Genomic DNA, 13,269 nt, shown 5'->3' with positions numbered 1-13,269 from the left:
ATTCGATCATATGATTGCTCCGACCCAAGGGGCCTCGTACAACAAGATTGCTAATTAATCCTTTCTCGTTACATAATACCCAGTCTAAGATGGCCTGATCTCTGGTTGGTTCCTCGACATATTGGTCCAGGAAACCATCCCGTAAACACTCCAGGAATTCCTCCTCCACAGTATTGTTACTAATTTGGTTGGCCCAATCTATATGTAGATTAAAGTCACCCATGATAACTGCTGTGCCCTTATAGCACGCTTCTCTAATTTCCCTTTTAATGCCATCCCCGACCTCTGCATTACTGTTTGGAGGTCTATATACCACTCCCACTAACGTTTTCTGCCCCTTGGTATTTCTCAGTTCTACCCATACAGATTCCACATCATCAGAGCTAATATCCTTCCTTACAATTGTGTTAATCCCCTCTTTAACCAGCAATGCTACCCCACCTCCTTTTCCTTTTTGCCTATCTTTCCTGAATATTGAATTGGATGTTGAGTTCCCAGCCTTGGCCACCCTGGAGCTATGTTTCCGTAATCCCAATCATATCATATTCATTTACCTCTATTTGCGCAGCTAATTCATCCACCTTATGACAAATGCACCTCGCATTAAGACACAAAGCCTTCAGGCTTGTTTTTTTAACACTCTTAGATCTTTTAGAATTATTATTTGCTGTGGCCATGTTTGATTTAAACCCTTGATTTCTCTGTCTGCCACTTTTGTTGTTCTCCTTCCTGTCTTTTGCTTTTATCCTTGTTTCCCTTTCCTCTGTCTCCCCGCTTAGGTTCCCAACCCCCTGCCATTTTAGTTTAAACCCTCCCCCGGAGCACAAGCAAACACTCCCCCTAGGACATCGGTCCCAGCCCTGCTCAGGTGCAAACCATCCGTTTTGTATTGGTCCCGCCTCCCCCAAAACCAGTTCCAATGTCCCAGGAATTTGAATCCCTTCCCCTTGCACCATTCCTCTAGCCACGTATTCATCTGAAATATCCTTCTATTTCTACTCTGACTAGTACGTGGCACTGGTAGCAATCCTGAGATTACTACCTTTAAAAATAGTGAACATTATCCACCCGCCTGTTCCCTCAGCATAGGGGCCCCTCACCAAACTCCGGGAAAGACAGGAGGTCAGGGAGTGTCTGTAAATGGAGGAGAAATGGTGGCTGGTCAGGGAGTGTCTGTAAATGGAGGAGAAATGGTGGCTGGTCAGGGAGCGTCTGTAAATGGTGGAGAAATGGTGACTGGTCAGGGAGCATCTGTAAATGAAGGAGAAATGGTGACAAAAATCTACAGGAATGCATTGAAAGCAAAGCTGATATATTTGACATATATATCCAGAATATGAAACTCCAGCCCAGTTACAGGAGTTATTAACACCAGCAGAAACAAAGTCAAATTGTCAGAATGAACCTGGTTCAGTCCTGGATGTGATTAACAGCAGCAACAACAGCAGAACCCAACCTCTGCAGTCACTGGTGAACTCGCTGGTGTCTCAGCAGTTGGGATGAACGAGTGAATCCTATCCCACACACTGAGCAAGTGAACGGTCTCTCCCCGGTATGAAGTCGCTGGTGTGTCAGCAGATTGGATGACTGAGTGAATCCCTTCCCACACATGGAGCAGGTGAACGGCCTCTCCCCAGTGTGAACTCGTTGGTGTATCAGCAGTTCCTTTGTGCTTTTAAAGATCTTCTCACAGTCAGAACATTTAAAAGGTGTTTTATCGGTGTGAACAAGTTGATGTATAGTGAGGTGCGATGACCGAGTGAATCCCTTCCCACAGTCAGAGCAGGTGAACGGTCTCTCCCCAGTGTGAACTCGCTGGTGTGTCAGAACATCGGATTAATTAGTGAATCCCTTCCCACACACTGAGCATGTGAACAGCCTCTCCCCAGTGTGAAGTCGCTGGTGTGTCAACAAGCTGGAGTGCTGAGTGAATCCCTTCCCACACACGGATCAATTGAACCGCCTCTCCCCGGTGTGAACTCGCTGGTATGTCAGCAGGTTGGATGACTGAGTGAATCCCTTCCCACACATGGAGCAGGTGAACGGCCTCTCCTCAGCGTGAACTTGCTGGTGTCTCAGAAGCTCGGATGAACGAGTGAATCCCTTCTTACACACGGAGCAGGTGAACAGCCTCTCCCCAGTGTGAATGCACTGGTGTCTCAGAAGCTCGATGAACAAGTGAATCTCTTCCCACACATGGAGCAGGTGAACGGCCTCTCCCCAGTGTGACTGCGTCGATGAATTTCTAGCTTCGATGGGGAACTGAATCCCTTCCCACAGTCCTCACATTTCCACGGTTTCTCCATTGTGCGGGTCTCCTTGTGTCTCTCCAGGTTGGATGATCGGTTGAAGCCTCGTCCACACACAGAACACGTGTACAGTTTCTCCCCGCTGTGAACGGTGCAATGTTTTTTCAGGTTGTGTAACTGGTTAAGGCTCTTTCCACAGTCAGTGCCCTGGAACACTCTCACTCGGGTGTGTGTGTCTCGGTGCTTTTCCAGTCACACTGACGTTTGAAATCTTCTCCCACAGACAAACATTTCTCCTTCTATATTAAAAGGCCGATGATATTCAGGTCCTGATGAATCGTGTCACTCTGTCAGATTTTGACGTGATGTTTGGTTTGAATTTCTCATCTGCACATCCTCCCCTTCTAATGCCCTGTAAAAGCAGTTTACAAAAGTCATGACTGTAAATACAGGATAGAAATTCGGATTTTATTCCCTTTCTTTCCTGAAGGTGGTGCTTGATGATAGGGTTGGGCCCCAGTCACTCTTTGCCCTCCAGTTCCTTGCTAATGGCAATTCTGAGCTTGTGGGCCTATACAGTGAGCTGCCAGCATTTCGACCATGGGGAGCAGCACAGCCGCCGTCCCTGGCTGATTCTGTCTGGAAAAGCTGAGGCCAATGGTAGCACACCAACAACAACTTGCATTTACATAGCGCCTTTAACGTAGTAAAATGTTCCAAGGTGCTTCACAAGAGCAGAATCAGGCAAAAATTGACCTTACGGCCGAGGCAACTGAAGGCACGGCCACCAATGGTGGAGCGAAGGAAGTGGGGGATGCACAACAGGCCAGAATTGGAGGAATACAGAGTTCATAGAATCAGAGAATGGTGCAGCCCTTCGGCCCATTGTCCCAGAGACAGCTCTTTGAATTTAGGCCCACTCCTCTGCTTTATCCCCACAGACCCGCAATTTGTTTCCCAATTCAAGTAGTTCTCCAATTCCCCTTTGAAAGTTGCCATTGAATCTGCTTCCACCACCACTTCAGGCAGTGCCTTCCAGGTCATAACAACTCGCTGCTTAAATTCTTTCCTCATGTCGCCGCTGGTTCTTTGACAATGACCTTAAATCTGAGTCCTCTGGTTACCGACCCTTCTGACACTGGAATCAGTTTCTCCTTATTAAGAGGGTTGTAAACACCTGGTCCACTTGGCACTGAAGTGTCTGAAACTCATAATAGGAACTCCAGGGAAACAAAATACTGACAAATGTTAAACTGTTCTGTTGACAAATGAAATCTCAATCTAAGTTTTAAAAGAATAAATTGTTTAACGGCTTCACACTGACTCACCAGACTCAGGTTCCACCCCTCAAGCACCGCGATTGGTTGCAGAATGCGCTGCTCCCTTGGCCCTCCAGCCTCTGAACTCTCTTCCTATTGGTTCCCAGGGCCATCAATCACCACTCGCCAACATTACGCTGCCAGATGAGGTTCAGGGGCTCAGAGGAAGAAAGTAAATGAGGCCATGAATCTGAGTTGGGAAATACAATGAGAGAAACATGATTCAATTTGTAAACTAATCTATTTAAAATCAACTCAAATGAATTGTTGCCATTAATATATTCTTTTTGCGCCAAGTGGGAAACAAGAGCTGTTTTCCCACACACGGAGCAGGTGAACAGCCTCTCCCCGGTGTGACTGCATCGATGAGATTCCAGCTCAGATGGGAAATTGAATCCTTTCCCACAGTCCCCAAATTTCCACGGTTTCTCCGTGCTGCGGGTGTCCTTGTGTCTCTCCAGGTTGGACGATTGGTTGAAGCCTCGTCCACACACAGAACACGTGTACGGTTTCTCCTCACTGTGAACGGTACGATGTTTTTTCAGGCTGTGTAACTGGTTAAAGCTCTTTCCACAGTCAGTGCACTGGAACACTCTCACTGGGGTGTGTGTGTCTCGGTGCTTTTCCAGTCACACTGATGTTTGAAATCTTTTCCCACAGACAGAGCAGATAAACATTTCTCCTTCCACATTCAGAGGCCGATGATATTCGGGTCCTGATGAATGGAGTGACTCTGTCAGATGTTGATGTGATGTTTGGTTTGAGCTTGCGGTGTGTAAATGCTGCCCTTCTCACAGCCAGTAAAAGGAGTTTACAAAAGCCATCACTGAGTCCAGGATAGAAATTGACAAGATTCTCTCCTCCTGGTTCCTGGCCAAGGGGGCCGCGCATGCACCCTGCTGCCCCCTGAGCCTCTCAAGATGGCGGCCGTTACCCCGGGCCTGTCACCGGGAGAAAGCCCCGCAGCTGCCGCCCCGCTCGGGGCAAACGCCTGGCCCGGAGGCTCTTGTTCGGGGCCTGAGGCCCACCCCGGGTGTGTGTGAAGCGGATAATGTTGAGTGTTTTAATAATGGGGCCTGGGGCCGCACTCGGGTGTGAGCAGCCCGCGTCCCCCCGGAGTTCATTAACCCGCTCCCTCCACCAACTTTATAAACCCTGCAGCGCGGCCTACCCGCGCTTTATTAATCTCCTGACCCTGCTCCCGCCGACCTGCAGCTCCGCCCGGTGAGGGACACGTGACCCGGGCCCGCGGCCTGATTCACGGGAGCTTCCGACCAATAGGGAGCAAGCGGGGCGGGGCTGTAGGAGCGAGCCGGCGGCGGGTCCTCCAACCAATCGGGGAGCCCGAGGGGCAGGACTAGCGCCGGCTGATTGTCTGATCCGCAGGGCAGCGAGTTTCTCCAGTCCCTTGTTCAGGGCCCGGGGCCAGGGGAGGCTGTGGGCCTTTATTCCCCTTATTGGACACAAGGCTCTTTGTCTCACAACACACTGGCTCAGGTTTTAACAATCGCTTTACAGGGAATAGTGAATTGAAAATTGCAAAACTGAGATTGTTAGAATTACACAGGATATACGGCACAGAAACAGGCCATTCGGCCCAACCAGTCCATGCTGGTGTTTCTGCTCCACACCAGCCTCCTCCCGTCTTTCCTCATCTAAATCTATCACCATAACCCTCTATTCCCTTCTCCCTCATCTGCTTGTCCAGCCTCCCCTTAAATGCATCGATACTATTCACTTCAACCACTCCCTGTGGTAGCGAGTTCCACATTCTCACCACTCTCTGGGTAAAGAAGTTTCTTCTGAATTCCCTATTGGATTTCTTGGTGACTGTCTTATATTGATGGCCTCTAGTTATGCTCTTCCCCACAAGTGGAATCATTCTCTCTGTATCCACTCTATCAAAACATTTTCATAAATTTAAGGATCTCTATTAGGTCACCCCTCAGCCTTTTTTCAAGTGAATAGAGACCCAGCCTATTCATCCTTTCCTGATCTGTATACCCTCGCATTTCTGGTATCATCCTTCTAAATCTTCTCTGCACTCTCGCCAGTGCCTCTATATCCTATTTATAATATGGTGACCAGAACTGGACGCAGTTCTCTAAGGGCTGAATTTTGCCGGCACTCAGGTTTGGAGGCAAGTCCGCTGTCAAAACCACAAAAACTGACAGCGGGTTGGTACCCTGCTCTGAACCGCCTCCTTGTGAGTTTCCTAACTGTCGGGTCTGTCATCCCTGAACAGACCCGACACCAAGCGGCAGGTCAGCCAATTTAGATACTTTAAAGCTTGTTAAAAGGTAGTTAAGCACCATTTTCCCAAGTACTTACCATTTTACCAGGTTTTTAACAAGGTTCCCGGAGAGCGACTATCACGTCAGGTAAGTATGTCGGGTTCTCAATGACTGTGGATTGCTGTGAATAGGTGAAAGCTGCAGAAGTGGTCTAAAACTTACCATTTCACAGCTGTTCACTTCCCAATCTTAGAAGCTGGAGCATTAATAATTTGGAACCCTCTTTGGAGCTTTATGCAAACACGATTTCCCTTTCATAAAACCATGTTGACTCTGCCTAATCATATCATCATTTTCTAAGTGCCCTGTGTTACGTCCATGTATAATAAGACACAGACTGCGGAGAACGGTACAACAGGTGTTTACTCAACGTGGCTCACACTGCAACTGGCTGTACAGATTACTACTCAGTGCTATATACAGGTGTGGTCACTGCCGGTACTACAGTATACATGAGCTGTAAAAAGTAGTTCCCCCCCTTAAAGGTATATACATTACACCCTGTTCCACTTCTTTAATAATGGATTGCAGCACTTTCCCGAGGACTGATGTCAGGCTAACTGGCCTGTAGATCCCTGTTTTCTCTCTCCCTCCTTTCTCGAATAGTGGGGTTACATTTGCTACCTTCCATTCCACTAGGACCTTTCCAGAATCTAGGGAATTTTGGAAGATCACGACCAATGCATCCACTATCTCCGCAGCCACCTCTTTTAGAACCCTAGGATGTAGGCCATCAGGTCCAGGGGATTTGTCGGCTTTTAGTCCCGTTAGTTTCTCAAGTACTTTTTCTCGACTGATATGAATTACTTTAAGTTCCTCACTCTCATTAGCCCCTTGGTTCCCCACTATTTCTGGAATCTCAACCTTCTCCAGTGTAGCTCACGCGGCTCCAGCTCGCGCAGCCTAAGCCCGGGCTGTCCGCAGTGCGGCCGCAACATGCCCATAGACTTGCACGAGTGGTCGGGACCTCTCGCCCTGACCGAGGTGGACGAGAAGCCTGCGCAGCCCCTCCGTGTCAAGTATGACAACGTGGACAGAGATGTGCTGGGTAAAGTGCTGAGCCCGGCCCAGGTACTGACTGCAGCTGAGAGCTGAACACACAGGAACCGCTCCAGTGCCTGGAGCCAGCAACAAGAGGCAACAAAAGCAAGGAAGGCACAGAGTCCAAAAGCAAGGAAGTTATGATAAACCTTCAAAAAACACTGGTTCGGCCTCAACTGGAGTATTGTGTCCAATTCTGGGCCCCGCACTTTAGGAAGGATGTGAAGGCCTTAGAGATGGTGCAGAAAAGATTTACAAGAATGGTTCCAGGAATGAGGGACTTCAGTTACATGGATAGACTGGAGAAGCTGGGGTGGTTCTCCTTAGAGCAGAGGCGGTTGGGAAGAGATCAGATAGAAGTGTTCAAAATCATGAGGGGTCTAGACAGAGTAGAGAGAGAGAAACTGTTCCCATTGGCGGAAGGGTCGAGAACCAGAGGACACAGATTTAAGGGGATTGGCAGAAGAACCAAAGGCGACATGAGGAAAAACTTTTTTTACGCAGCGAATGGTTAGGATCTGGAATGCACCGCCTGAAAGGGTGGTGGAGGCAGATTCAATCACGGCTTTCAAATGGGAATTGGATAAGTACCTGAAAGAAAAACATTTGCAGGGCTACGGGGAAAGGGCGGTGCAGTGGGACTGGCTGAAGTGCTCTTGCAGAGAGCCGGCACGGGCTCAATGGGCCGAATGGCCTCCTTCTGTGCTGTGACCATTCTCTGATTCTAAGTTTATATTGTGGTTAATAACAGACACACTCTGTTCTTTCCCCTGATCTGATTACAGATTCCAACCAGTCGATTCAGTGATAACAACATAAAATGCTGGAAAATCTCAGCAGGCCAGGCAACATCCGTGGAGAGAAATTAGAATGGAATGTCTTAGTGTTGCCATGGCAACCTGTCTGCAGTGAAACGCCTGTTTGAGTTTCTAACTCAGACTAAACTTCTCTTTCCCAAAATACACATTATATCAGACATTTGATGTCAATGTATTTTAACCATGTTATGTTAATATCTCTAAAATCTACAGGGATATAAGATACAAAAATCTGTAAAAGTTGGAGGACAAGTTTATAAAATGGTTTAAAAATGTTACCCGAGGTTTTTTATAAATGGGGCGTAGAAAACAAAACCATCGGTTCAGCTGCAGTTAGAATAAGTTTTGGGCATCTTACACTAGGAAGGATGTCGGGGCCACAGAGAGGCTGCAGAATAAATTCACTGAGGTTATACCACAGATGAGAGGCTTTAGTTATCAGAGAATCAGAGAATGATACAGCACAAAAGGCAGCCATTCGGCCCATCATACTTGTGCCAGCTCTTTGGGAGAGTTATCTAATTAGTCCCACTCCCTTGCTCTTTCCCCATATCCCAGTAAATGTTTTCCCTTCAAATATTTATCCAATTCCCTTTTGAAAGTTACTCTTGAATCTGCTTCCTCCACCCTTTCAGGCAGTGCATTTCAGATCATAATAACTCGCTGGGGAAAGAAATGTTTCCTCATGATGACCTGTCTGCAGTGAAGCACCTGTTTGAGTTTCTAACTGAGGCGAACTTCTTTTTCCCAGGAGGAGATGAGAGAAACTGGGGCACTTCTCATTCGAACAAAGCAGGGTGAGAGGAGATGTGAGCGAGGTGTTTAAACTTGATCAACGACATCGGCCAAAATATCACAGATACACCCTGTCCTTCCGGACCTGTGTCCAGGGGAGAAGCTGATGGGTTTATCAGATCATCTTTGGGTTAAATGTTGTGCTCGTGGAGCTGAGCCCCTAGTGTCAGCATCAAACACTCTCCAGTCGGGTACAGCACGGGTTAGATACAGAGTAAACCCATCAGCCACTCCCCGACACAGATACCGAGGGACAGGGAGTGTCCGGGACAATGACATTTCTCACTCAATAAGGTATAAATTGATCCTATACCTCTCCCCATTAATCCTGGGCTCCACACGGGGCGAATCCTGCTCCTGTTTCCCTTCCTGTAACAGCACTGAGCTAAACCCAGCCCATAATGAGCAGGGCTCAGGGAGGCTGGTTGCTAGGCACTGCAGTGATGTCATAAAGCAGGGCCATTCGGCCCAGCTGGTCGTCTCCTTGTCCCTTTAAAGGTGGAGAGCCGGGACACCCTGTCTCCAAACACATCCCACCTGTTCATACTGAGAATCCCCGGGGAAGGCCCAAGGCCCAGAGTGTGGAACACAACCAAGGGGGAAAGAGGAGGAGAGAAGGGGAGGTAAATCAAGGAGTCGGGACTGAGGGACACCAAGCTTCAGTTTTAGAGCCTGTAGACTTCAGGAGGGGAAGAGTGAGTTCAGTAGTTTTCGGATCCAGGGAGAGAACAAGGAGCAGATGGGGAGACTGGTGTGGATTCCAGCACAGTGAGGATGTCGGGGGAGGGAGATTGTGTCGGGCCATGTATTAGGGGTGTAGGAGGTACAAGAGAGGAAAGGTCAGAGGAGCAATTACTGCAGCAGTGCCCATAAATAGTGAGAGAGAAGGTGGGGGTTCGAGTGGACCAGGGACAGTCTGTTAAACTCTCTGTTTGCTGTGACCAGTTTTCCTTCAGTTAAAAATGGCCTCCTGTAGCCCAGTGACACAAACAGCCCATTAAACTCCACCAATGGCCTTTGGTCTGGTGAGGTCTCCCTTTGTGAAACATCGGCTGTTGTTAAAGCTTTTCATTCTGACACGCTCACACTGAGAAATGAGCTGCAGAACTGCCGACACCGTCAGCTTTAAGGAGACGTTTCCCTTTGGAGATTGGATTGTCCATTGAGTTTGATTGAATTGATGTTAAATTAACAAGGCTGCTTTGCCCCGTGACAATAACAGATTATCAGAATATTTCCCATAGGTTAAAATCCAATGTTACAGGGCTCACTGCCCTGGAGGGTTGAAGTGGACCCTGTGATATAATAGAATTTTCTGTCCTGTCAGACTTGGACATCTTGTAGATCCATCTTTTAACAAGTTGTGGGATCTCAGTTCTCAGATGGATTCCACTCAGTTTGTAACAAGTCCTCAATCAGCTCGTCTTATTGTCGAGATATCAAGGACTCGACACACTGCGTGTGTGTGAAACAAAGCTCATTTATTTGACATTGATACAGATTAAACTCCAGCCCAGTTATAGGGGTTATTAACATCAGCTGAAACAAACCCCAACTGTCAGAATGAACGTGGTTCAGTCCTGGATGTGATTAACAGCAGCAATAACAGCAGAATCCAACCCCTGCAGTCACTTGTGAACTCGCTGGTGTGTCAGCAGGTTGGATGATAGACTGAATCCCTTCCCACACACGGAGCAGGTGAACGGCCTCTCCCCACTGTGTGTGTTGGTGTGTCTGCAGGTTGGATGATAGACTGAATCCCTTCCCACACACGGAGCAGGTGAATGGCCTCTCCCCAGTGTGAACTCGCTGGTGTCTCAGTAGGTTGGATGATAGGCTGAATCCCTTCCCACACACGGAGCAGGTGAACGGTCTCTCCCCAGTGTGAGTGTGTTGGTGTGTCCGCAGTTACTTTGCACTTTCAAGAAGTCAAACGGGCATTTCACTGCAGACAGGTCGCCATGGCAACACTGATAGGATATTCCACTGAATCGACTGGTTGGAAACTGTAATCAGATCAGGAGAAACAACAGAGGTTGCCTTTATTAACCACAATATAAGCTTAAACCAGAGTGAGTAATACATTAAATTATAATGTGTGATGAAAGGTTCTGACGGAAGGTCAGTGACCTGAACTGTTAACTCTGTTTCTCTCTCCACAGACGCTGCCTGACCTGCTGAAGATTTCCAGCATTTTCCCTCTTTATTTCAGATTTCCAGCATCCGCAGTATTTTGCTTTTGTAATTGGATGGATCTTTCAGAGAGCCGCACAGGCACGATGGGCCAAATGGCCTCCTTCTGTGCTGTATCATTCTAGGATTCTGTGAAGTATCGGTTAATGCAATTTAAGAAGCATCAAAGGGTTTGTGTCAGAATTTAACTGAGTATCGAGCCAACATGTCCAGGTTATGTAAACTGCGCCTGTTCACACTGGAAAGAGAAGGTGGAGAGGTGATAGTATTGCTGTTTTTAGGATTCTAAAGGGACTGGATAATGTAGAGCACGACAAGTTATTTCACCCTGTCCAGAACAGTAGAACCAGAGGACACGGCCTGCGCTTGAAGGGGGTAAATTCAAATCCAATCTGTGGAAACAATATTTCAGTGAGTGAGTGGTCAATCTCTGGGTCAGGCTCCCTAGGGAGACGGTGGAAGTAGTTAGTGTTGATTCATTCAAATGTAAATTGGACCGATTGCATTCATAGAATAAGATTTTGGGACACAGTGTATGAGTAATTTGAGACATGACGTGTGGTCAGTGTAGAATGCTCGGGAGGAAGAGGTGACTTTGGTCTGATGGCTCCTAAAGCTCTCCACCACTGGGGTTTTCCTCACCTCATGTCTGGGTCTGTTGTAGACTCATTGATAGCGATTGATCGCTGTGATTAGTCAACAACTCCATTATCGTTGTACCATGGGACTCCCAGGATGGTAGAAGGCCAATTAGATCAGAACCGAAATAATCCAGAGTAAGAAAGGAGAAACGGCCCAAAAATGGAGCAGTCAGTAACAGGACATCAATTAGTCTCCTCGTATCATGGAGTCAGCACAGACTCAACACAAAGTGTGTTTGAAACAAAGCTGATTTATTTGACATTTATCCAGAATATTAATCTCCAGCCCAGTTATAGGGGTTATTAACAGCAGCAGAAACAAACCCCAACTGTCAGAATCAACATGGTTCAGTCCTGGATGCGATTAACAGCAGCAATAACAGCAGAATCCAACCTCTGCAGTCGGTCGTGAACTCGCTGGTGTCTCAGTAAGGAGAATGACTGAGTGAATCCCTTCCCACACACGGAGCAGGTGAACGGCCTCTCCCGAGTGTGAACAGGTTGGTGTGCCAGCAGGTTGTAGGAATCCGTGAATCCTGTCCCACACGTGGAGCAGGTGAATGGTCTCTCTCCAGTGTGAACTTGCTGGTGTGTCAGCAGGTAGGATGAATCAGTAAATCTTTTCCCACATACGGAGCACGTGAATGGCCTCTCCCCAGTGTGAGTGCGTTGGTGTTTCAGCAGACCACTTGTACTTTTAAAGCTCTTCTCACAGTCAGAACATTCAAAAGGTCTCTCATCAGTGTGAACATGTCGGTGTTCTGTGAGGTGGGATGACTGAGTGAATCCCGTCCCACACACAGAGCAGGTGAACGGTCTCTGCCCGGTGTGAACTCGCAGGTGTGTCAGAAGGTCGGATAAATCAGTGAATCCCTTCCCGCACTCAGTGCACATGAATGGCCTCTCCCCAGTGTGAACTCGCTGGTGTCTGAACAGGTGCGATGATCGGGTGAATCCCTTCCCACACACGGTGCAGGTAAACGGCCTCTCCCCGGTGTGACTGCGTCGATGTGTTTCCAGCTCAGATGGGTAATTGAATCCCTTCCCACAGTCCCCACATTGCCATGGTTTCTCCGTGGTGCGGGTGTCCTTGTGTCTCTCCAGGTTGGACGATCAGTTGAAGCCTCGTCCACACACACACAACACGTGTACGGTTTCTCCTCACTGTGAATGGGGTGATATTTTTCACGCTGTGTAACTGATTAAAGCTCTTTCCACAGTCAGTGCACTGGAACACTCTCACTCGGGTGTGTGTGTCTCGGTGCTTTTCCAGTCACACTGATGTTTGAAATCTTTTCCCACAGACAGGACAGACAAACATTTCTCCTTCCACATTCAAAGGCCGATGATATTCGGGTCCTGATGAATGGAGTGACTCTGTCAGATCTCGATGTGATGTTTGGTTTGAGTTTGCGGTGTGTAAATGCTGCCCTTCTCACAGCCTGTAAAAGGAGTTTACAAAAGCCTTCACTGTGAGTCCAGGATAGAAATTGACAAGATTCTCTCCTCCTGGTTCCTGGCCAAGGGGGCCGCACATGCGCCCTGCTGCCCCCTGAGCCTCTCAAGATGGCGGCCGTTAACCCTGACCTGTCACCGGGAGAAAGCCCCGCAGCTGCCGCCCCGCTCGGGGCAAACACCCGGCCCGGAGGCTCTTATTCGGGGCCTGAGGCCCACCCCGGGTGTTTATAAAGCCTCCCCGTCGGTTCTATTGCTCCCCTGCGCTCCGCCGCCTCCTCCCCGCTCCGGAATCTTCTCTCCGTCTTCCGCCGCCATCACCCGACTGACGGCACTGCGCACGCGCAGAACCCGCCCCGCACCGAGCTCTCCCCGCGCCTGCGCACACCAGGCCCTGCAGCATTGATAGGGCCTATTCTCGTGCGCGGAGTGTTCTGGGTAACAATCATCGCCATTTTAGTCAA

At 48.4% G+C, this 13,269-nt stretch overlaps 1 protein-coding gene across 1 annotated transcript; it reads right to left on the bottom strand.

The window, feature by feature from the left end:
- Window positions 1–1,289: 1,289 nt before the first annotated feature.
- Window positions 1,290–13,260, bottom strand: LOC147118833 (uncharacterized). The gene is made up of 4 exons (XM_085983980.1): window positions 13,136–13,260; window positions 12,000–12,350; window positions 10,251–10,389; window positions 1,290–1,836 (listed from the first exon to the last, which is right to left on the bottom strand). The coding sequence occupies exons 1-4, from the start codon at window positions 13,258–13,260 to the stop codon at window positions 1,465–1,467; spliced, it is 987 nt and encodes a 328-aa protein (XP_085840106.1). The 3' UTR covers window positions 1,290–1,464.
- Between the last annotated feature and the right edge of the window lie 9 nt (window positions 13,261–13,269).

Source organism: Somniosus microcephalus, chromosome 4 (assembly GCF_052327205.1).
Source record: "Somniosus microcephalus isolate GS21.2 chromosome 4, FLI_Smic_1.0, whole genome shotgun sequence".
Classification (NCBI taxonomy): domain Eukaryota; kingdom Metazoa; phylum Chordata; class Chondrichthyes; order Squaliformes; family Somniosidae; genus Somniosus; species Somniosus microcephalus.
The sequence above is the reverse complement of the archived record's forward strand: the minus strand, read 5'-3'. Positions and strand labels throughout refer to the sequence as shown.

What these genes read in the sequence shown, in the direction of transcription:
- LOC147118833 (XM_085983980.1), bottom strand. Translation starts at nt 13,260, where the DNA reads ATGGCGATGATTGTTACCCAGAACACTCCGCGCACGAGAATAGGCCCT. An exon ending in TTCTGCGCGTGCGCAGTGCC is followed by an intron (nt 12,351 to 13,135) that starts GTCAGTCGGGTG and finishes ACATCGACGCAG; the next exon opens with TCACACCGGGGAGAGGCCGT. An exon ending in GTCTATCATCCAACCTGCAG is followed by an intron (nt 1,837 to 10,250) that starts ACACACCAACAC and finishes TTCACTAATTAA; the next exon opens with TCCGATGTTCTGACACACCA.